The sequence below is a fragment of the Salvelinus namaycush genome, chromosome 39 (assembly GCF_016432855.1).
Source record: "Salvelinus namaycush isolate Seneca chromosome 39, SaNama_1.0, whole genome shotgun sequence".
NCBI lineage: Eukaryota > Metazoa > Chordata > Actinopteri > Salmoniformes > Salmonidae > Salvelinus > Salvelinus namaycush.
The window spans coordinates 12203214-12229492 of NC_052345.1; the positions used below are offsets into that span (position 1 = coordinate 12203214).

Below are 26279 nucleotides of genomic sequence, written 5' to 3' on the forward strand. Positions count from 1 at the left end.
GTCAAGGATGCGCTGTCAAACAAATACAATGCTGTGTCTTGGAAACCGAAGGAAAACTAACAAGAGAAGGCAACAGGAGCAGTCTATGCGCACAGTCTTTCATTAAGTACCAAGCTGCATGGCAGAGAATTGTGTAAAAACGCTTCCACAACGTGCTGGTGTTGTCACGTTCTTGCCGTTATTTGAGTTTGCGGTGTTCAAGCCAAGACTGATGATGTTTCCAATACCTACTGTAAACTCGAAGATATACTTTTATATTAGACCATGGCGCCATCTAACGTTAATCGGTGGTACTACATGCATTTCCCCCACAGTATCCCTCTCGTTCAACAGCACTGTACTTAAAGGGATAGTTCATCCAAATTACACATTGGTTTCTTTACACTGTAACGTTGCGTTCAAGAAAACTCAGAACTAGGAAACTCTGAAATGTCCAACTTGGAAACTCGTTGTAGAATGATGAGGTCAGAGTTCCCACTTGGAAAGTATTAAAAGCAACCAATAGGAAGCCCTACACAAAAAACATACACAAATTTTAACTCTGAGGTTCGGAGTTTACGAGTTGTCTTGAACGCAGCATAAGCAGTCTGGGGACAAGGTAGGACAGCAATCCATGCTTTGGTTTTATTCCCCTGGCACCGTTTTAACATTTTTCATGCATCAAGTCCAAATCATCTAAAAGTATCTCAAATTTATTGTGAAGCTAAACAAAGTCCCTTCTAGATGATTTGAAGATGTGGAAAAATGCTAATATCAGTATATATATATTTGTGCCATAAATGCTAAAACGTTAGCAGTGGAACAGTGCCAGGGAAACTAAACCAAAGCATGTATTTCTGTCATACCTTGTCCATGTATGTCTGTCATACCTTGTCCATAGACTTATTGCTTACAGGGTAAGGAAACCAATATGTAATTTTGTAATTTGGGTGAACTATCCCTTTAAGAAGAAAAAAATCAGCTCATTCATATTTCATTTCAGAAAAAGTCAGATTCAAATTGTATCTCTTTTTATATAAAATATACAGTAATTATATAAAAATACATGTATTTACACTACTATTAAACAAGTAATTGCAATGACACCATACTCCAATGATTAGTCTTACATACATAACATTTAAAAAATAGACAAGTGTGCAAAAAGGTCTATTGACGATTGATGATGCATTACAAAAATACTAGGTGGCGATCAGAATACTCTTTAAGACCCTCGTTTTTTTTCAATGGTATTATGACTGGCTTTTATAGATGTGGCCACTCAGTCATTCAGTCAGTCAGTGTCTTTCTCTCTCTCTCTCTCTGTCTGTGTGCCTGTCTTTCTGCCATCTACATACTTTTTATGGGTGCATATATGATAACTAGTCCCCATCACCTCATGATTTATTGTAAACCAGCCAATGTCTGACAGCGGTGACTGTGTTCCATCACCTTCAAGTTAGGCGTGATAAATTCATTTGAAACAAGCAAAGGGCTCAGAGTTTAACTTTCATTTTAGCATAGACCTCCTAGCATGGTAATAGTCAACCACACTGGATATTGCACCACTTGTTAGTATAGCATACAGAACAAAGTCATAAGCAGAAAGCTACCAGAAATTGAAACCCCCCCAGTCGGTTTCCTGTCACGCAACATGTTCTTTAGGGATCTTAAAATAGGTGCCTGTTCTTTTGTGTCGTGTTTTTACTGAAGGCTTGTGCACCGTGCATTCAAACCTTTATTGCTAACTTACAAGAACTTAGGTGAGCTCAGAGAGCAGACGTGGCCTGTAATAGGCTATATGCACCTTTAAATGGAACCTGTTTTTTAAAGAACTGGTTAATCCAACAAGTGACTGCTTCAAGAGCTTCTGATGTTAGCTCACCAAGACATCAAACTATCTTTAAGTTGTTCTTCTGCCAAGCTTAGTAAGGAAAATGACCCTACCAGGGTTATTCAGTGTCAGAACTCAAAGAGCAGCAGGTAGTGTGTTTACATGGCAAGCAGGGTTGGGGTCAATTCCATTTCAATTCAGTCAATCCCGATGGGAATCTCAGTTCACTCCATAACTTTACTGAATTGAAATGGAATTTGCCCCAACCCTGACGTCAAGAGATGGATGAGTCTTCCCTTAGGTTAGATGATTGGGAGGGTGGGCTACTCTTCTGACGGACCAGATTTTGAACCCAGGTTGTCAAGTTTATGTTAGTCCTCTGAGCTAAAGCTTATCTTGGAGCTAATACCAACTCAGCTTCACTCTCATGCCTCATGCACTCTCAAAAAATTGTCAATTTTTGAGGCAATATTGTTCTTTGACTATGCTGTCAGTCAGAGATATGCCTATGGGAACAGTATATGATAAAACTGTCACAAGCAGAAACTGGAACGAGATCCAATACCCATGGCAAATTAATTTGTTTGTTGACAAATCTAACACTTGTCAAACTCAACTGGTTTTCTAGTCAAGGTTACACCAGTTACCCTTAGCTGCCACCCAGGTTCTCTTTCCACATCCCTTCAAGGTACACTGAGGCACTGTTGTGAGTACTAAGCGCATCCCTGATCCTCATACGATGTAGATGGTCTCAACGTTTCAGTCTCTGTACAGTGGAGTCCATCCAGATGGTTGTGAGATCAGTCAGTTGATGATACCAGCGAAGGTATTGATTGGTAGAGGAAGTCCTTTGTTCATGTACTTGCTGAGGCCAGCGTCTCTCTCCTCTTCCCCCAAACTGAACTTGGACCGCATGGTCTTCTGGACACAGTATCCAGGATCAAGACAGGGAGCGATCTCTATGCTGGAATTGGATTAATTGATAAAGGACATGTTAAATTATGAGAGTTAGATAAGTATGTTTGCCAGTTTTTGGGGGCTTTAGTGACATTGAACATTGAATGAGGATTATAATATTACACTTTTTAAAAGCATATATGTGCATTTAGTTATTTACATATAACATACAGTTGAAGTCGGAAGTTTACATACACCTCAGCCAAATACATTTAAACTCAGTTTTTCACAATTCCTGACATTTAATCCTAGTAAAAATTCCCTGTCATAGGTCAGTTAGGATCACCACTTTATTTTAAGTATGTGGAATGTCAGAATAATAGTAGAGAGAATGATTTGTTTCAGCTTTTATTTCTTTCATCACATTCCCAGTGGGTCAGAAGTTTACATACACTCAATTAGTATTGGGTAGCATTGCCTTTCAATTGTTTAATTTGGGTCAAACATTTTGGGTAGCCTTCCACAAGCTTCCCACAATAAGTTGGGTGAATTTTGGCCCATTCCTCCTGACAGAGCTGGTGTAACTGAGTCAGGTTTGTAGGCCTCCTTGCTCGCAGACACTTTTTCAGTTCCGCCCACAAATTTTCTATGGGATTGAGGTCAGGGCTTTGTGATGGCCACTCCAATACCTTGACTTTGTTGTCCTTAAGCCATTTTGCCACAACTTTGGAAGTATGCTTGGGGTCATTGTCCATTTGGAAGACCCACTTGCGACCAAGCTTTAACTTCTTGACTGATGTCTTGAGATGTTGCTTCAATATATCCACATAATTTTCTTTCCTCATGATGAAATCTATTTTGTGAAGTGCACCAGTCCCTCCTGCAGCAATGCACCCCCACAACATGATGCTGCCACCCCCATGCTTCACAGTTGGGATGGTGTTCTTCGGCTTGCAAGCATCCCCCTCTTTCCTCCAAACATAACGATGGTCATTATGGCCAAACAGTTCCCTTTTTGTTTCATCAGACCTGAGGACATTTCTCCAAAAAGTTCGATCTTTGTCCCCATGTGCAGTTGTAAACCGTAGTCTGGCTTTTTTATGGAGGTTTTGGAGCAGTGACTTCTTCCTTGCTGAGCGGCCTTTCAGGTTATGTCGATATAGGACTCGTTTTACTGTGGATATAAAGACTTTTGTACCTGTTTCCTCCAGCATCTTCACAAGGTCCTTTGCTGTTGTTCTGTGATTGATTTGCACTTTTCGCACCAAAGTACGTTCATCTCTAGGAGACAGAATGCGTCTCCTTCCTGAGCAGTATGATGGCTACGTGGTCCCATGGTGTTTATACTTGCATACTATTGTTTGTACAGATGAAAGTGGTACCTTCAGAGGTTTGGAAATTGCTCCCAACGATGAACCAGACTTGTGGAGGTCTACAATTGTTTCTGAGGTCTTGGCTGATTTCTTTTGATTTTCCCATGATGTCAAGCACTGAGTTTAAAGGTAGGCCTTGAAATACATCCACAGGTAAACCTCCAATTGACTCAAATTATGTCAATTAGCCTATCAGAAGCTTCTAAAGCCATTACATAATTTTCTGGAATTTTCCAAGCTGTTTAAAGGCACAGTCAACTTAGTGTATGTAAACTTCTGATCCACTGGAATTGTGATACAGGGAATTATAAGTGAAATAATCTGTCTGTAAACTATTGTTGGAAAAATTGCTTGTGTCATGCACAAAGTAGATGTCCTAACCGACTTGCCAAAACTATAGTTTGTTAACAAGAAATTTGTGGAGTGGTTGAAAAACGAGTTTTAATGACTCCAACCTAAGTGTATGTAAACTTCCGACTTCAACTGTATATACTGTAACATCACACAATATATATTATTTATACTGTTACATGACACAATATATATAACATATACTGTAACATGACACAATATATATAACATGTGCATATGTAACTAAACCACATACAGTATGACTAGGGCTAATCAAATGAGGTTAGACCAACATGCTTCAGAAGAAATTTCAACCAGCAACCTTCTGGTAACAAGATCATGTGTCTATCCACCAAACCACTGTCTGACCTGTTTTCATGTATTTCAAGTTTCCATGGTAGCCCCGTAGGCAACAGCTACACCAACAGCTCTCACCTCTGTACGTCTTTGAAGGTCCTCCTAGAGTCTTTGTCCAGGGTCACAGTGAAGGTTTTCATCTCCAGGGTTCTGATCTTAATGTTACAGGTACGAATCTTGGCCTCCTGTGGAATTAAGTCTGTGTGTTAGGTTTGGTTTTAGGTTTATGAGATCATGAAGCGATGTGGCCACCAGGCGTAGTCAAGCGAACCAGGCCTTTGTGACGTTAAGAACAAGATGGAGACCCAAGAATACCAAGAGGATTAAGCAAATATGTTATGTTTCTGAATTTTATAACAACCTTCACTAATAGACATCTGTGTGTTACAACGGTGTAAACTCACCATGGTGTTTTTGGGTTTAGTTTCGTTGAAAGCTACTGTAAGACAGTTCAGATCTGAGGACAACAACAAAAATGACAACATAGTCCAGGCTTCAACAGATATACAGAATAATACGGGAAAAGTAATAGACATTTCAGAACTTATTTTAACATTCTCACAATTGTATCAATATGCAACAGCATGATCATGCACTACTGTTTTACATTGTGACTTTGCCCACTGGTTGAATCAACGTCGTTTCCACGTCATTTCCATGAAATGATGTTGAACCAACGTGGAATAGACCCATAGGGTGACAACTCAGCTACTACTGATCACAATACAGATGAATCTAGCAATTAATTACATGAATGTAGAAAATATCATTGTGTGTGATATGTAGTGTTGTATACCTTCAGTTTCATTGGAGGGGATGGCACTAATCTGAACACCTGAGGTCCTCACTGACATACCCTTATCTACGTCTCTACCACTCAACGACACCTGGAGAGGAGGACAGAGACACAGGTCGGAGGTCATAGAGAGAAGCTAACAGCTAAACGACAAATACAGGTTATATGATCTCTCGTCAGGTCAGGCCACTCTCATGGCGCAGTTCAAAACTCTAAACAGAGACAAACGGACGTTGCGTAAACAGTATCAATCCCAAACACTATGAAAATAGAGCATAACATTAGCTTTATAGCCAGATGCAGCACTTTTACATTGATGTATATTGATGAAGTCATGTTAAAAACACGGTTGACCTTTCGCTGACCTTTTTGTAGTTGACAGAGACGACAGCACCACACACGTCTCCTGTGTTCTTCTTCTGCTTGAGGGTTGTGGCTGAGAGTGGGAGGACAGACGTGTTCAGACCGGACGAGTGACATATACACGTGCACACGCCAATGCATGCACACACGTACACACACACACACACACTTCAAATCAGTTTAAAAAACCATCAGATGCAGAGAACGTCGATCGGCGTACACAGGCTAAACGTTACCTTTCAAAGTAGTTGGGGACTGTTTGAACTCGGGGAAGTCCAGCTCTAAGTGGGAGAGAAACACGTCCTCCACTGAGTCCTTGGTCAGGTTGGAGAAGCAGATCTAGAACATAAGCAAGAGGATGACAATCGTGGGTCAGTTGGTAGAGCAAGGCGCTTGCAACGCCAAGGGGGTTCGGTTCCCGCTGGGGCCAAACGTACGTAAAAAATGTATGCATTCATGACTGTAAGTCGCGTTGGATAAAAGCGTCTGCTAAATGGCATATATTATTATTATTATGATATATTACCATTCAGATAATGTGCACTCTGGTATTTGGTGTTTTTGGTCTATGAGTGAGGACTGATAATCATGAACATGCTAGAGTGCTAAAGATAATCTATGCTCAGTCCATCGCTGCAGACCTACTGTCATTACGTCACACAATCAACAACAGACAGTGGTAGAGAGATTCGATAGTGCCTAGGCGATAACTAGACCTGTTTGTGAAGCAAATGGCTACGCCTGTGTCCCAAATGGCCCCCTAGTCCCTATATATTGTGCACTGCTTTTGACCAGGGCCCACAGGGCTCTGAATAGAGTACCATTTCAGATGCACCCTATGTCTCCTCACCTTGACAGAATAGATGGTGAAGTAGACAGGCTGCAGTCCGGTCCGCACGTAGTAGGAAATGACATCAGACAGGAAGGGGTTAGGCTCTGCCTGCTTGCTGCTGTTGGACTGCTGGAGAGAGATGGGATCATGTTAGTATGGAGCCTGGGGTTGAACAAGACAGATAGGGGTACACATAAAAGTAGCTTTTTAATACACTGAATGTTCATGTTTTGGAAGGAACTCGATTTCATTCATGTAGAGACAGGAGAGGAGCGCTTCTTTGGTTTATAGTTCATCCACAAGGTGCTCTTTGATCATGGGATGAAATACAATAGAAAAGCCTTTGTGCAAACAAACCTCCAGAAGTAATCAAGGCAGTATCATGTAGTGGAACATTTTTAAAAGCCTTGATTGTTTTATGGCTTAGGCATGACAAGAATAAAAAACCTACCTACGCGTTGTAAAAAAGGCTTTTTCATTCTTCCACTACATGAGTGCATTGATTACTTCGGGAAGTTAGTGTGGTGCACAAAGGCTTTTTTACTATGCAGCATTAACTTATTTTTGTTCTATTTCCCTCACATTGTAATTCATTACAGATCCGTATTTGTTGGAAACTACAGCATTAAACAATGAAAACCTGACCCTGTGTCCCTGCTACGTTTCACAATCTTTTACCCCCCAATACTTCTCTGTCTTTCCCTATACTGTGTCAAACAGTTTCTCTTCCCTCTATCCAGCTAAATGCTAAGATGACCCATAACAGCAAAACTATTTGCATACAGTACTCATAGGTTCCTAGTTTCGATAAGAGCCCACAGATGTTTTTTTGTTGCTTCCTGTAAGCAAGCAACTACTGTACAGTACTGTGCAATGTCCTTTTGTTTGCTAATCATTCAAAACACCTAGAAACATGCAAACAGTAATTTGTTGCCTTTTTTATATGGTACAGAGCACAGACCGGTTGCAGAGCATAAACCACATTCAACATAACCACATAACTTTATCTACTGTAAATCAGACCTACTGTAGATTAGACTAGTATCGTGTTTCCTCTTAAAATCCATAAACCACATTCAACATAACCACATAACTTTATCTACTGTAAATCAGACCTACTGTAGATTAGACTAGTATCGTGTTTCCTCTTAAAATCCATAAACCACATTCAACATAACCACATAACTTTATCTACTGTAAATCAGACCTACTGTAGATTAGACTAGTATCGTGTTTCCTCTTAAAATCCATAAACCACATTCAACATAACCACATAACTTTATCTACTGTAAATCAGACCTACTGTAGATTAGACTAGTATCGTGTTTCCTCTTAAAATCCATAAACCACATTCAACATAACCACATAACTTTATCTACTGTAAATCAGACCTACTGTAGATTAGACTAGTATCGTGTTTCCTCTTAAAATCCATAAACCACATTCAACATAACCACATAACTTTATCTACTGTAAATCAGACCTACTGTAGATTAGACTAGTATCGTGTTTCCTCTTAAAATCCATAAACCACATTCAACATAACCACATAACTTTATCTACTGTAAATCAGACCTACTGTAGATTAGACTAGTATCGTGTTTCCTCTTAAAATCCATAAACCACATTCAACATAACCACATAACTTTATCTACTGTAAATCAGACCTACTGTAGATTAGACTAGTATCGTGTTTCCTCTTAAAATCCATAAACCACATTCAACATAACCACATAACTTTATCTACTGTAAATCAGACCTACTGTAGATTAGACTAGTATCGTGTTTCCTCTTAAAATCCATAAACCACATTCAACATAACCACATAACTTTATCTACTGTAAATCAGACCTACTGTAGATTAGACTAGTATCGTGTTTCCTCTTAAAATCCATAAACCACATTCAACATAACCACATAACTTTATCTACTGTAAATCAGACCTACTGTAGATTAGACTAGTATCGTGTTTCCTCTTAAAATCCATAAACCACATTCAACATAACCACATAACTTTATCTACTGTAAATCAGACCTACTGTAGATTAGACTAGTATCGTGTTTCCTCTTAAAATCCATAAACCACATTCAACATAACCACATAACTTTATCTACTGTAAATCAGACCTACTGTAGATTAGACTAGTATCGTGTTTCCTCTTAAAATCCATAAACCACATTCAACATAACCACATAACTTTATCTACTGTAAATCAGACCTACTGTAGATTAGACTAGTATCGTGTTTCCTCTTAAAATCCATAAACCACATTCAACATAACCACATAACTTTATCTACTGTAAATCAGACCTACTGTAGATTAGACTAGTATCGTGTTTCCTCTTAAAATCCATAAACCACATTCAACATAACCACATAACTTTATCTACTGTAAATCAGACCTACTGTAGATTAGACTAGTATCGTGTTTCCTCTTAAAATCCATAAACCACATTCAACATAACCACATAACTTTATCTACTGTAAATCAGACCTACTGTAGATTAGACTAGTATCGTGTTTCCTCTTAAAATCCATAAACCACATTCAACATAACCACATAACTTTATCTACTGTAAATCAGACCTACTGTAGATTAGACTAGTATCGTGTTTCCTCTTAAAATCCATAAACCACATTCAACATAACCACATAACTTTATCTACTGTAAATCAGACCTACTGTAGATTAGACTAGTATCGTGTTTCCTCTTAAAATCCATAAACCACATTCAACATAACCACATAACTTTATCTACTGTAAATCAGACCTACTGTAGATTAGACTAGTATCGTGTTTCCTCTTAAAATCCATAAACCACATTCAACATAACCACATAACTTTATCTACTGTAAATCAGACCTACTGTAGATTAGACTAGTATCGTGTTTCCTCTTAAAATCCATAAACCACATTCAACATAACCACATAACTTTATCTACTGTAAATCAGACCTACTGTAGATTAGACTAGTATCGTGTTTCCTCTTAAAATCCTGAAAGCTACACTTGATTGAGCTTACCAGGCTAATGAAACCAATGGAATAGTCCCGAAAGTGCAAACCCTGTCAATCTAGCATTCCAGGCAGGCTCAATCAAAAGTATCAGAAGAGAACAGAAAATACTCTTTGACGCTGTCATTTCAACATAACGTAGAAACAGTGGGTTACTGTACCATTTTGGCCAGCTTGGGGATCATGGAACCCAGGCTGTTGATGTTGCAGTCGTACCATGGATCCACCATTCCCAAGTAGGAACCCAGGGCACAGGGGTTTTCCAGGGTTGGGGAGAGGTTTTCCTGATAGAGAAGTACAACATGGTTTATTATAGATACATTACTGTACTACACTGTTAGGGTTACTCAACCACAGCCAAGTTCAGTGTAAAACCAGAGAACGGCATTAAGCCTTTACACTAGTGGGAATTGGCCTATATGGATAGGGCAAAATGTAAATGTTTCTTACAGAAGAAATATGAAAAACATATGCATAACCACGGTAACAATTGAAAGGGAACAGTTTGGAGATGATGGGAAAATGATAATACCAAAGTCGAGGACACAGTTCAACTGACGACTGAATCCAGAAATTACACTGTTGATTTTATGTGTATTTTATATTTACTGTACTTTTCGCCGCATTTGTTGATAACAAAATCTTTAAATACTCTAAATACATTCAGTAACATGATAAGAATATTCCTGGAAAATGTGGGGTAGGTGCAACATAATAAACACAATTGTCTCCAAGTGGCCACACACCTCTCCAAAGTGGGCACAGTTCTTAAGTTATTTCAATACATTTTTATGACTCAAAGAACAGTCTTCAACTATAAGGTGCTTTTTTGATCTCTCCTAGTTGTGCCGTTGAGGAAGTAGAACAAGCACACTTGTAGTTGTTGTGTTTGGAACACAGCCCTGCATCCCCGCCGTCACACAATTACTGTTCTTGCTAACACGATCCAAAAACGGACCATTATAAATCGGTGTTACGCATTCACAGGGCAATTCAGAGAACATATCGTCATTTTGGTGCCCATAAAAAGGACTATTCAGGTGCATTCAGGTGCGTGTTCCGCTGCGGATTTTCTTCATAATACACAAACATCCCACTGGGCACAGACGTCATATCAACGTCTAGTTTTGATTTACATTTGGCTGAGTTGTCAATGTGAAATCAACCAAAAATATCACTGTCATTGGATTTAGGTTAAAAGTTGGGTGAAAAAAACACATTTCCATACGTTGATGCCTTTTTTCAAATCCAATCAGTTTCCACGTTGATTCAACATCATCAAATAGATTGTTGTTGTTGTTGAAATGACATGGAAACAACATTGATTCAACCAGTTTTTGCCAAGTGAGATTCTGTTCAGAACAACTCAGGATATGACGCCATGCTTCTACATTTGCATTGCTTGCTGTTTGGGGTTTTAGGATTCTGTATAAGCATTTCGTGACATCTGCTGATGTACAAAGAGCTTTATAAATAAATGTGATTGATTGATGTCATCTTGTAACTGTACATCAAACATAGTGATCATAAATGTTGACTGTATATTGCAGGAGTATTATGATATGAAAATGTGAAGTGCACATTTGGACATCTCATCTTTAAAAATAGATAATTTACAGCATTCCCTCACTCAGACAACAAAAAATTGCAAAAGTTGTCCAATTAGTGGGAGGGATGTGGGCAACTTCTTGTCGCGTGCGTTGCTCAAGTTCAGAACGGCTGTCAGTCAAAACTCATACAGCGCTGTGGAGCGCAGAGCCTGAGCTCTGACGTCATTTACAGCATATCACTGTACAGCCACTGCGTTCCAATGCAGGCACGTATCAGTGTCCAAATCTGCCATTTCAACCCGCATATCATTCTTTTGATGTGATCATTTCACATACTGTGTGTGGATGTGTGTGTGTGTGTGTGTGTGTGTGTGTGTGTGTGTGTGTGTGTGTGTGGGTGTGGGTTCACAAACTGAAACACTGATATGAGTCATATCTTTGTCTCTTGACAGGTTGTAAACTTATAGAGGTGAGGTGTTAGCTTGTGGTCTTACTTTGACAGGACAGGTGGGACTGGGATCCTCACAGACAGGGATGTAGTAAAACTGGAAGTTGACTTTCATGGTCAGAAAGAGACGACGCGCTTCCCTTTTCCTGCAGAGTGAAACCAATGATAAACTAACCCTCAAACCATGCTACACAGGACACCAAAATGGGTGTAATAACCAGTCTTGAGTTAGTTGGGAATAATCCCATTGTATATTTCTGACACATTAACTATAAATGTGTCATGGTTTCAATTCAACTTTGTTCTTCCCGACTAGACCACGGAAATGGACAGTTAGTTTCCGATTCCATTTTTTGGACATCATGAAATAAAACATTTTCAACAGCATAGTATAGGGCTAACCAAATTGAGATGTTGTAGGTGGAACTGTCTCCAAAAAGTATACTATGATCATATCTAACAGAAATCTATTATATCCAGTATCCATTCTAATATATCCAATATCCACTACAAACTACATGTAGTCTCTCAGACTACATTACCCATGATCCTGGTCCCTCACCTGAGAAAGTAGAAGGCCTTAGCCAGCTTCCCCAGCACCCGGTCGTCCCCCATCACCACGATCCGGGCTGTGAAGTGCCTCTGCTGCTTGGAGAATGACGGGGTCCCGCTGCACCCCGCCTTCCTATGAAGTGTCCCCCCTCCCCTGCCTCCCCCTCCCCCGGCCACACTCCCGCTCTCCTCCAGAGCGTCCTGCATCAGGGCCATATTGTCCGTGACTGACGGCCTCATCTTGATGCCTCCTCGCCGGGTTAACCTGGCCTCCCCCTCCTCCGAACCACCAGAGGGTTCCACCACTGAAGGCTCAACCCCAGGGGGAAGGTCCCTCTCGATGCCGCTGTCGGTGGACATCACGGAGTGGCGGGGCATGGCGGAGGAGGAAGTGAGGTCGGCGGCAAGGTCGGCGAGGTCAAAGTCTGTCTCCTGGTCCTGGGTGAGGCAGAAGTGTTCTGACGACATGGAGCTGGAGCGCACGCACTTGGCCAGCTCGCGCCCTGGTGGAAGAGGTGACATCAGAGAAATAGGAATTAGATGACATATGTACTACATCTCTATAACATGAATGTCAATACAGGTCAACATGAAGCAGCGAGACAAGAAAGCGCTATAGTATTGGACGTTTGCATCGGGTGAGAACACAGTGTGTTAGAATGAACGATTCATTTAGGATTGTCCATAACCATGGTAGCAAGTGTTCACAAACATATTCTCTTCTTATTTACAATAAAAGTGACTCCAAAATGACACAATACATTATTTACCATTCATTTCTATTGGGCACAAAATAATCTGATACACAAGCAAAAACGAATTGCAAATGCAGAGTAACAAGTTGATGTAGTCATTGCGTACTAGGAATATGGGATCGAAATCTAAACTTGAGACTACTTTATTTATAAGAATTTTTAGGGGTGTCAATAATTTTGACCACTACCTTTTTGCGAGAAAAAAAACGATTACTCTTATTAAACAGAGTTCATATAACAGAGTTCTCTCATTGGTGTGTATAAACAACAGATCTGGCCACTCACAGATCTCCTCATCCTCCCGCCACAGGTGGAAGCTCATCTCCGGGTTGGAAAGCGGCATGTCACACAGGCATCCCCCATCACCGGAGGACAATGTGTCTAAACCAGGAAGAGCCCAAACTGTCACAATGACACCAAAAACAACACAACACCCGCTTACTTCCTGGTCCCCATCCCCTACACTAAGTATATGGTCTCACAGCCGGCCTGTGAGAGACAGTGTAGTGTCCATTTGAAGGATAGTTGTTATGATGAGAAGAATAAATATGTATTAAAAGGGAAATACAGTGTACATCCGTCCTAAGGGGGGGGGGAGGGGGGGGGCTCTGACTCGACAGATTTAGACATGGAGGAATACAGTGTGGAAGATCAGCTGACCTATACAGCGATCTATTAATAACGTTCCCTGAGTCAGTGACTGCTGCACTGTACGGTATGTGTCAGCTTGAAGACACACTAACACATAAAAAGGACAGGGTTGGCAGTATTTCTCTGAATACGCCCTATGTGAAAAATGTATAACTACTTATATACACGTACCAGCTGTAATACCTTGAAGTGTCGTCTACATTAACGTTACCCCTCCATTTTCACTTGTAAACAGAAACCAAATGCTAGTCTAAAAGAAATGGGAGATAATGTCTGGATGCTTTGTAGATCAGTTGGTTTTGGTTTCAAACAGTCAAAAGATGACCCCTCTATGATGATCCTGTACCTGATGTGTCAGTATGGGTGAGGATCTCTCTGTAGAGTTGTCCCAGTCTCCCCCTCAGCACCACCCCTTCCCCCTTGGTGCCCTCCTCCACACTCTGCTCCAGACTGGCCACCACTTCCTGGAAGTACGGCTCCACGTCCTGGCCAATTTCCTGCCACACACACACGCGCACAAACACACACACACACACACACACACACACACACACACACACACACACACACACACACACACACACACACACACACACACACACACACACACACACACACACACACACACACACACACACACACACACACACACACACACACTGTCTATGAATAGAATACAGGTGAAAGGCCATCAGCGTCCAGACAAACACATCTGGGTCTGAGTTTGACACATCCTGTTGAGATGAGTGTTATATTAGGACCAGTGTGTGTAAGTGTGTGTTTTAATGGGAATGGTGCCAACCTCTGTTAGATCATGGAAAAGCATAACTAAACAACATACTATTGAGTCATTATAGATAATTTCTGATTAAGTGTGTTGCTGAATATGACTGAGATGGCATATATGAGGCACCAGTAGAGACCGTTAGCTTTCTGAGCTTTGCTTTGGTGCAAATTGAAACTGCACAAACCACAAAGGGGTTTATGCAATACATTGAAATAGAAACTAGTGTCAAACACAAAGTGGTATTGATTTAGATAGCTTTGAACAAAACATGGAAACATGTGCGAAATGACAAGACAAAACCAAAGTCAAACTGAGATTAAACATCTAAATAAATATCAAGACCATAAAACAAGTTTCTTTACTCGAGAACAGAAGTCAAACCCAAAAGGTTTTCCTACTGTGTAAAATGTGCCGTGCACGTAAAATGTGGCTAGAATGTACATGTAACAAAAACAATGTGGTAAAAACTAAGTTACTTTTGTTCTCCGAAGTGGGATGGATGGACAAATAAATAAAGCCAAAAAGAAAGAAAGAAAGTAAATGGAGGGTTTTACCAAGAACTTTGACCCTGAAGCCCATCATCACATACGCATTCGGAAAGACCAGACTTATAGAAGAAGAAACGTCATAGCGAAACTCAATGTTAACACAACCACAGCGCGACCACACTCACCTTCAGTGCCTGTGCCAGTTTAGGACCGTGGCACAGCTCCCCTCCTAGAGCAGCCTGGATGGAGTGTTGGACCACGCTCCGCATGTGGTCAAGGGGATTCAGATACCCCCCTGACCCCGAGGCCTCGATGTCCCCCCTCACCGCCTCACCGTGGGGGCCGGAGAAGACCGCCGGATCGGCGAACACAAACACCCTAGGAGACCGTAGGAGAGGTTGAGTTATTGCCTTTGGTTATCCTTGATTAACCAGTTCCCTAATTGTTTGGTCGGCAGTTCACATGCAACCTGCTGTTATTACAAGCTACTTTATCTACAAACAGTATGTCATTCTACACCATAAGTAAAAATGGCTTCTACACTGTACTGTGCTTCTCTCTGTGTCACCGTGTGTATACAACATCAAGTTAGGTTGTTCTCTCACCTCTCCTGAAAGGGATGGAAGTCATTCTTCAGGCTCTGCTCTGCAACCACCATCCTCTGATACAGCACTCCTGTGGGTCAAAAAGATTTACTATCCAAGTAAAACACATGACATTCTCGTACTACAGCCATTGAATACGTTGAAACAAACATCCCTCTTCATTATAAAGTGTATTACAGTAAAGTCTACCAATAAAGTCTTATCTAATACATAATAGAAAATACATCACTCGACAGGTTAGACGAAGGATGTATGTTGGTTTCAGTACCTGGCGTGTAGCGTTCTGTCTTCATGCGTCTGGTGTAGCTGAGGCCTACAGTACAGTAGGGCTGGGGGAGGGTAAGCAGCCTCTTACAGAAGTCATACACCCGCTTGTACAGGTCGTCAGGAAGGTAGGCTGACTGGAACATACACAGATATACGCACAGTTAGCACTGTCAGTCAGTCACAGCTGTCCTCGGACTTACCTAAACCACCAAACACAATTGGTATGGTACATACACACAACCCTCAAATACAGTATAGTACCATTTCCCTCCATAAATACCTGCACAAACTTCCCAAAACTTCAATATACAACATATACTGTTTTAAATTGCTCGCAATCATTAATGGTTTGTAATATTCTATTATTTTCCATCCCATTCTATTCTACTATAAAGAGCCTATGGCTCTGGTAAAAACAAGAACTGTCTCTTTAAGAAGACACTAACAGATAAAGAAGAGATAAAGGTCTACGACAGTACAGAGTCCTGACCTAGCCTGACCAGGAAGTGTAGGAGACGATTAACAGGAAATAAGGCTTCATCAAATCTGAGATCATCAAAACAGTGGTGGGAAATGATCCAATCCCCCAAATGAAAGCTTCTCCCCAGCCAACCCTGAGATTGGTCTGTAAAGATGCTGTTGTCATGTCTGACAGGTGTTTCCTTGTGTAATGTAAGCTCCGGGGACCTACCTGGATGACAGCATAGATGAGTGTGTGGAGCAGGGGGATGATGTGTGTCCGACAGTCTACCCTCTCAGCCTGCAGACAACAAGAGACAAACACACAAACTACTGTGTTAGTCAGTTACTCACTAATATAAAGTTTGTCTGTAAAAGATAGCTTATCTGTTACCACCAGGGGCGGACTGGGACCAGAAATCGGCCCTGGCATTTCTAACACATTGGACAATTATTTGAGGCCTCCACACCGGCCAATTACTAGCAAGTTAATCATAATTTTGTGTAAAAAAAACCCAAGTTTGACAGACCCACTGGGCTAAAAATAAACCATTCCATCTAGTGTTTGCCCGAAATGCCAGATGGCCAATCCGCCCGTTTCCCACTAGACATAACATTCATGTTTCACATTGTTGCACAATGTCCTTGACAATCTCAGTGTTCTTTTCAAATGTATTTGGGTAGCAATCGTTGATTGTCTTATCATGTCTCTTGACACTGCAGTGAAAACTAATAATGAATGGCCCAGAGACTTATATTTCTCCATATAAGGCCCCGGAATGGCCTAACGGAGCACACTGATGACATACCCTTTCCAGCTCCTTGACGACGACTCTCACCAGAATGAGACTGTTGGCAGGATTGTTCCGAACCTTCTTGTGCAGCGTCCATCTTAGCATCCCTTCGAATAGAAACACACACTCAGCACTTGCAAACATTTCCACAGATGGCACTAAACAGCACTCACACTCTCTGTTGTTTCCATATACATAGCGCTACACAAATAGCTGGTGTGACTCAGTGCCAATGCTTTGTTCCATTGCACAACGAACCCAAACTGTGGATAAAACTAATAGCTGACTAAGTGCAATTTTCCGATTATTGGCAGGCAGCGGTTATGTGTCATTCTCATGTGGTTTGGGCAGATTAATACGGAATATTAAAGAGGATCAACTCCTTCCGGACGGTGGAGCAGAGAGGCAAGTCAGGGACCTTTAGTCTATTTTAAACCTAGATGCTTTGTATGTAAGGCATAGGCGGCTGGTGGCACTTTAATTGGGGAGCTCAATAACGATACATATGGGTACCCTTATATCACAGGAGGCTGGTGAGGGGAGGACGGCTCATAATAATGGCTGGAATTGAATAAATGGAACGGTATCAAACACATCGTTTCCATGTGCTTGAAACCATTCCATTCACTTCCTTCCAGCCATTATTATGAGCCGTCCTCCCCTCACCAACCTCCTGTGATATAAGGGTACCCATATGTATCGTTATTGAGCTTTGGGTCAGTAATGTGGGGGTTACTTGATGACGCTTGTTATGCATCTAGCTAGCACTACCAGTTGAAGCTAGCCAGTTAGCGACACCTCTGACCAAACCAGACTGGAAATGTGCAACAAAAGCAGCCTGACCTGAAACGGAGCCATGCTCACTGGAAAGCGAGCCGGTTCACTACCTCTCAGCTCTGCTCAACTCAACAGTGTGTAAACCCCATAAAGAGTCTAGTGGAAACTACTGATGGGTTTACCTTTATTGTTCACAGAGGAGGGGAGCTGGCTCTCCAGCTCCCTGAGCACGGCCTGGACACTGCGGTAGATGTCCGACTCTGAGGCCAAGGGGGCGCAGCTGCCTGGAGAGTCAGGAGTCAGAGGTTAAGAGTTAATGTTAATAAAAGTCGTACAGAAAATGTTCCATTTTGGATCAAATGTACATGCATTCCACTTTTCAAATGACACCCTATTCCCCATATATTACCTATAGGCTCCATGCTGCTCGGGGGGCTGCTCGAGCTATCTCAGGCTGCCTTGTTGGTCATGTCTCACATGCATGGCGGGGCCACGGCCTGGTATCTATAGGGACGGGACAAGAAGAAAGTCAAAGCTGTTAGCGGTACCCACCGGAGGCATGACATGGGCATTTGAGGGCTGTTATTCTTTATTTAACCAGGAAAAAGGCTATAGGCTTAAATGATGCACTGGACATTCTTGTGGCACAGAGGTGTTACTTAGGACTTGTGAGTAGAGCCAGTGTAGAGTGTAGAGCCAGTGAATTGACCATGAAACACACACACACACACACACACACACACAAACACACAACACCGAGCAATAAGACTGGACATAATGAGTTTCAGCAGCAGGTGCCGCGGTCACAGTCACACTACTGTTCCAATAGAACAAGGCTGATCGTTCTCATTGCCTCATAAACAACCTCTTTCTCTGCTTCTCTTTCTCACAGTCTAGTTTATCGCTGCGTGAATAGAATTATACCCCGTCCCAAGTGTTTCGGTTTTTTGGCTTTAGTTAGAGATCAGTCATCTACCCACCTGTTTCTCACCATCCCCCATAACAAAGACTAAAATGACTGGGGATGTACAGAGGTCTATGGGACAGCTTCACACGTCAAGTATAAAACGACCCATCATGTCAAAATGAAAGTTCCCAACAGTGAGAGACGATGACTTCTTGATATTCAGATCTGTGATGAGTACACTTACAGTATAAAGTTGAAGTTGGAACCTTAGCCAAATACATTTAAACTCAGTTTTTGACAATTCCTGACATTAAATCCTAGTAAAAAATTCCCTGTCTTAGGTCAGTTAGGATCACCACTTTATTTTAAGAATGTGAAATGTCAGAATAATAGTAGAGAGAAATATTTATTTCAGCTTTTATTTCTTTCATCACATTCCCAGTGGGTCAGAAGTTTACATACACTCAATTAGTATTTGGTAGCATTGCCTTTAAATTGTTTAACTTGGGTCAAACGTTTTGGGTAGCCTTCCACAAGCTTCCCACAATAAGTTGTGATGGCCACTCCAAAACCTTGACTTTGTTGTCCTTCAGCCATTTTGCCACAACTTTGGAAGTATGCTTGGGGTCAACTTTAACTTCCTGACTGATGTCTTGAGATGTTGCTTCAATATAGCCACATCTATGCCATCTATTTTGTGAAGTGCACCAGTCCCTTCTGCAGCAAATCACCCCCACAACATGATGCTGCCACCCCCGTGCTTCACGGTTGGGATGGTGTTCTTCGGCTTGCAAGCCTCCCCCTTTTTCCTCCAAACATAACGATGGTCATTATGGCCAAACAGTTCTATTTTTGTTTCATCAGACCTGAGGACATTTCTCTAAAAAGTATGATCTTTGTCCCCATGTGCAGTTGCAAACCGTAGTCTGGCTCTTTTATGGAGGTTTTGGAGCAGTGGCTTCTTCCTTGCTGAGCGGCCTTTCAGGTTATGTCGATATAGGACTTGTTTTACTGTGGATATAGATACTTTTGTACCTGCTTCCTCCAGCATCTTCACAAGGTCCTTTGCTGTTGTTCTGGGATTGATTTGCCCTTTTCGCACCAAAGTATGTTCATCTCTAGGAGACAGAACGCGTCTCCTTCCTGAGCGGTATTTTTTTTTTAACCTTTATTTAACCAGGTAGGCAAATTGAGAACACGTTCTCATTTACAATTGCGACCTGGCCAAGATAAAGCAAAGCAGTTCGACACATACAACAACACATAGTTACACATGGAGTAAAAACAAACATATAGTCAATAATACAGTGAAAAAAAAATAAGTCTATATACAATGTGAGCAAGTGAGGTGAGATAAGGGAGGTGAAGGCAAACAGATATATGTATAAATAAATAAAAATATAAAAAGGCCATGGAGTCGAAGTGAGTACAACACAGCAAGTAAAATAAAAACTAAAAAAAAAAAAAAAAAAAAAAAAAAAAACACTGGAATGGTTGGTTTGCATTGGAAGAAAGTGCAAAGTAGAGACAGAAATAATGGGGTGCAAAGGAGCAAAATAAATTAATAAATAAATACAGTAGGTAAAGAGGTAGTTGTTTGGGCTAAATTGTAGATGGGTTATGTACAGGTGCAGTAATCTATGAGCTGCTCTGACAGCTGGTGCTTAAAGCTAGTGAGGGAGATAGGTGTTTCCAGTTTCAGAGATTTTTGTAGTTCGTTCCAGTCATTGGCAGCAGAGAACTGGAAGGAGAGGCGTCCAAAGGAAGAATTGGTTTTGGGGGTGACTAGAGAGATATACCTGCTGGAGCGCGTGCTACAGGTAGGTGCTGCTATGGTGACCAGCGAGCTGAGATAAGGGGGGACTTTACCTAGCAGGGTCTTGTAGATGACCTGGAACCAGTGGGTTTGGCGACGAGTATGAAGCGAGGGCCAGCCAACGAGAGTGTACAGGTCGCAGTGGTGGGTAGTATATGGGGCTTTGGTGACAAAACGGATGGCACTGTGATAGACTGCATCCAATTTATTGAGTAGGGTTTTGGAGGCTATTTTGTAAATGACATCACCGAAGTCGAGGATTGGTAGGATGGTCAGTTTTACAAGGGTATGTTTGGCAGCATGAGTAAAGGATGCTTTGTTGCGGAATAGGAAGCCAATTCTAGATTTGACTTTGGATTGGAGATGTTTGATGTGGGTCTGGAAGGAGAGTTTACAGTCTAACCAGACACCTAGGTATTTGTAGTTGTCCACATATTCTAAGTCTGAGCCGTCCAAAGTAGTGATGTTGGACAGGCGGGCAGGAGCAGGCAGCGATCGGTTGAAGAGCATGCATTTGGTTTTACTTGTATTTAAGAGCAGTTGGAGGCCACGGAAGGAGAGTTGTATGGCATTGAAGCTCGCCTGGAGGGTTGTTAACACAGTGTCAAAAGAAGGGCCAGAAGTATACAGAATAGTGTCGTCTGCGTAGAGGTGGATCAGAGAATCACCAGCAGCAAGAGCGACATCATTGATGTAAACAGAGAAGAGAGTCGGTCCAAGAATTGAACCCTGTGGCACCCCCATAGAGACTGCCAGAGGCCCGGACAACAGACCCTCCGATTTGACACACTGAACTCTATCAGAGAAGTAGTTGGTGAACCAGGCGAGGCAATCATTAGAGAAACCAAGGCTGTCGAGTCTGCCAATGAGGATGTGGTGATTGACAGAGTCAAAAGCCTTGGCCAGGTCAATGAATACGGCTGCACAGTATTGTTTCCTATCGATGGCGGTTACGATATCGTTTATGACCTTGAGCGTGGCTGAGGTGCACCCATGACCAGCTCTGAAACCAGATTGCATAGCGGAGAAGGTGTGGTGTGATTCGAAATGGTCGGTAATCTGTTTGTTGACTTGGCTTTCGAAGACCTTAGAAAGGCAGGGTAGGATAGATATAGGTCTGTAGCAGTTAGGGTCAAGGGTGTCCCCCCCTTTGAAGAGGGGGATAACCGCAGCTGCTTTCCAATCTTTGGGGATCTCAGACGACACGAAAGAGAGGTTGAAGAGGCTAGTAATAGGGGTGGCAACAATTTCAGCAGATAGTTTTAGAAAGAAAGGGTCCAGATTATCTAGCCCGGCTGATTTGTAAGGGTCCAGATTTTGCAGCTCATTAAGAACATCAGCTGACTGTATTTGGGAGAAAGAGAAATGGGGAAGGCTTGGGCGAGTAGCAGAGGGGAGGGCAGTGCTGTTGTCCGGGGTAGGGGTAGCCAGGTGGAAAGCATGGCCAGCCGTAGAAAAATGCTTATTGAAATTCTCAATTATAGTGGATTTGTCGGTGGTGACAGTGTTTCCTATCTTCAGAGCGGTTGGAAGCTGGGAGGAGGTGTTCTTATTCTCCATGGACTTTACGGTGTCCCAGAACTTTTTTGAATTTGTGTTGCAGGAAGCAAATTTCTGCTTGAAAAAGCTAGCCTTGGCTGTTCTAACTGCCTGTGTATATTGGTTTCTGGCTTCCCTGAAAAGTTGCATATCACGGGGGCTGTTCGATGCTAATGCAGAACGCCATAGGATGTTTTTCTGTTGGTTAAGGGCAGTCAGGTCAGGAGAGAACCAAGGGCTATATCTGTTCCTGGTTCTAAATTTCTTGAATGGGGCATGCTTATTCAAGATGGTGAGGAAGGCATTTTTAAAAAATGACCAGGCATCCTCTACTGACGGGATGAGATCAATATCCTTCCAGGATACCCCGGCCAGGTCGATTAGGAAGGCCTGCTCGCTGAAGTGTTTCAGGGAGCGTTTGACAGTGATGAGTGGAGGTCGTTTGACCGCTGACCCATTACGGATGCAGGCAATGAGGCAGTGATCGCTGAGATCTTGGTTGAAAACAGCAGAGGTGTATTTGGAGGGCAAGTTTGTTAGGATGATATCTATGAGGGTACCCGTGTTTACGGAATTGGGGTGGTACCTGGTAGGTTCATTGATAATTTGTGTGAGATTGAGGGCATCAAGCTTAGATTGTAGGGTGGCTGGGGTGTTGAGCATGTTCAAATTTAGGTCGCCTAGCAGCACGAGCTCTGAAGATAGATGGGGGGCAATCAGTTCACATATAGTGTCCAGAGCACAGCTGGGGGCAGAGGGTGGTCTATAGCAGGCGGCAACGGTGAGAGACTTGTTTTTAGAGAGGTGGATTTTTAAAAGTAGAAGTTCAAATTGTTTGGGAACAGACCTGGATAGTATAACAGAACTCTGCAGGCAGTCTTTGCAGTAGATTGCAACACCGCCCCCTTTGGCCGTTCTATCTTGTCTGAAAATATTGTAATTGGGGATAAAAATGTCTGAATTTTTGGTGGTCTTTCTAAGCCAGGATTCAGACACGGCTAAAACATCCGGGTTGGTAGAGTGTGCTAAAGCAGTGAACAAAACAAACTTAGGGAGGAGGCTTCTAATGTTAACATGCATGAAGCCAAGGCTATTACGGTTACAGAAGTCATCAAAAGAGAGCGCCTGGGGAATAGGAGTGGAGCCAGGTACTGCAGGGCCTGGATTCACCTCTACATCACCAGAGGAACAGAGGAGAAGTACGATAAGGGTACGGCTAAAAGCTATGAGAATTGGTCGCCTAGAGCTACTAGAGCAGAGAGTAAAAGGAAGTTTCTGGGGGCGATAAAATAGTTTAAAGGAATAATGTACAGACAAAGGTATGGTAGGATGTGAATACAGTGGAGGTAAACCTAGGTATTGAGTGATGATGAGAGAGATCTTGTCTCTAGAGACATCATTGAAACCAGGTGATGTCATCGCATATGTGGGTGGTGGAACTGAGAGGTTGGATATGGTATAGAGAGCAGGGCTAGAATCTCTACAGTGAAATAAGCCAATAAACACTAACCAGAACAGCAATGGACAAGGCATATTTACATTAAGGAGAGGCATGCTTAATCGAGTGATCAATAAGGGTCCAGTGAGTAGAGGTTGGTTGGGGTCGTGGCGATCCAGACAGCTGGCCGGGTATATGGCTATCGGTAGCAGCATAGGATGGAGGTCTGTTTGTAGATACCTCGTGCGTTTCCGTCGGTAGGTTCCGTGTAGTGGGGTTTTGTTCAGATAGCAGCCGATAAGACAGCTAACGATTAGCGGGCCTCAGATGAGCGTTCAGGTAACGTCGGGACGGAGGTGCCGGTTGGATAAATCCCTCGGGCAGATAACGTCGGCAGTCAGTCGTGAAGGCCCGGTGGGGTTCCGTATCTGCAGCAGCAACAAAAGAAACGGGTCCGGATGGTGATGGAACTCCTCAGCTGGCTAGCTCCAGCATGATTTGAGTTTGCTCCGGGGTCGACGTAAGCCAATAGTCACACGGTATGCAGCTAGCTAGCTGCGAAATCAAGGTGCAAGTGTCCAGAGCCTGCGGTTGGAATCCGGGGAAACTGAGAGAAAAAAAGTCCCGGAATGCTCCGGTCCGAGTCGCGTTGCACAAAAGTGCCGGTAGATTATCGAGCTAAAGGAATAGCTGATGACCGCAAAACGTGGGCAGCTGAAACACCAACGCTAGCCAGCAAACCGGCTAATTTCGGGGCAGCTACAGATTAGCTTCTGGCTAGCTATCGGAGTAGCTTCTGGTTAGCTTTCAGGCTAGCTTCTGAATTAGCCCCTGGCTATCTTCCACGATGGATTTTCAGATTGAGGTAAATAATACTTATTGTAATTGGTGAAGCGGGTTGCAGGAAAGCTTTTGCAGGAAAGCTTTTGTAGTTGAGTTCTTGGATAATAAAATAAATTAAAGATATGTGAAGAAAAGGTGTAAATATATATATATACAGGACACGACACGACAATACGGAAAAAGACGTCTGAACTGCTAAGCCACCTTGGAAGAAAGGGTACGCAGGTATGACGGCTGCGTGGTCCCAAGGTGTTTATACTTGCGTACTATTGTTTGTACAGCTTAACGTGGGACCTTCAGGTGTTTGGAAATTGCTCCCAAGGATGAACCAGACCTGTGGAGGTCTACAAATGTTTTTCTGAGGTCTTGGCTGATTTCTTTTGATTTTCCCATGATGTCAAGCATAAGGCACTGAGTTTGAAGGTAGGCCTTGAAATACATCCACAGGTACACCTCCATTTGACTCAAATGATGTCAATTAGCTTATCAGAAGCTACTAAAGCCATGACAAAATTTTCTGGAATTTTCCAAGCTGTTTAAAGGCGCAGTCAATTGAGTGTATGTACATTTCTGACCCACTGGAATTGTGATACAGTGAATTATAAGTGAAATAATCTGTCTGTAAACAATTGGAAAATGTTGGAAAAATTACTTGTGTCATGCACAAAGTAGATGTCCTAACCGACTTGCCAAAACTATAGTTTGTTAACAAGAAATTTGTGGAGTGGTTGAAAAACGAGTTTTAATGACTCCAACCTAAGTGTATGTAAATGTCAGACTTCAACTGTACATGCAGGACGCATCATCACAAGACAAGATAGATAGAATCAAATCAAATGTTATTTGTCACATGCGCCGCATACAATAGGTGTAGACCTTGCTGTGAAATGCTTACTTACAAGCCCTTAACCAACAATGCAGTTCAAGATATAGAGTTAAGAAAATATTTACAAAATAACTCAAGTAAAAAATGAAAAAAAAAAAAAAAAATAGAATAACAACAACGAGGCTATATACAGGGGGTACTGATACCGAGTCAATGTGCGGGGGTACAGGTTAATCGAGGTAGACTAACAGTGAACTAGTGAAACTGCTGTGGAGTTATAAACATTACTGAGCATAAAAAGGTGTATTACTGTAACTTGCCTTAGAGATAGAGGATATGGGAGTAAATAAATTACAAGTATATTTCCATTTGAATTAAATTGCCAAATAGAATATACTGCATTGTTTCTCCAACAACTATACCAACAACTTGACTTTCACGACATGCCTCAGCTAACAGCATACTAAGATGTTTAAAAAAGTGAAACATTCTCAGCATAAATAACTGTATCACTTCCTCAGTTTTGAATAACCTGACCCAAAATAACACAGCTGAATTGAATTGTCACCTTACTAGTCTATAAAGTGGCACCAAATGTTCTGTTGAGACATTTCCGATCCAGTCAAAACATGGAAAGAAACGACTATCTGACAAAGCATGTAACGGTTCCCTAAGCCAGAGGCAGAGTGCCTCTCTCTCCATGTTAGTTCTCATACCGAAAGTTCACAATTAGTTTGCAGCTTCAAGTTCTATCCCAGACACATCCACCATCCAGTACCTACCGACCAAAGCACACAAAACGGATGAACCGCCAAAAACAAATCCCCATACCTTTTCCCTCCCAGAAAGGTTCCTCTTTTCAGCGATACACAAAAGGTTCCCTTAATTTCCGTCACACTGGCTCAGTGTTCAACGTGCTGCTGCAGGGTCTGACAGAGAGAATAGTGAAGTGGAGTGAACTTCCTCTAACTGGGAGGTAGT

General features: G+C 42.1%; 1 protein-coding gene across 1 annotated transcript; it reads right to left on the minus strand.

Moving 5' to 3' along the window:
• Nucleotides 1-969: 969 nt before the first annotated feature.
• LOC120032684 (phosphoinositide 3-kinase regulatory subunit 6-like) lies at nt 970-26279 on the minus strand. The gene is made up of 20 exons (XM_038978880.1): nt 26130-26279; nt 18339-18433; nt 18112-18213; nt 17168-17259; nt 16591-16659; nt 15901-16033; nt 15633-15702; nt 15213-15405; nt 14099-14249; nt 13387-13482; nt 12357-12849; nt 11841-11940; nt 9958-10080; nt 6801-6911; nt 6187-6289; nt 5953-6023; nt 5588-5678; nt 5196-5248; nt 4870-4976; nt 970-2777 (listed from the first exon to the last, which is right to left on the minus strand). The coding sequence occupies exons 2-20, from the start codon at nt 18349-18351 to the stop codon at nt 2618-2620; spliced, it is 2331 nt and encodes a 776-aa protein (XP_038834808.1). The 5' UTR covers nt 18352-18433; nt 26130-26279; the 3' UTR covers nt 970-2617.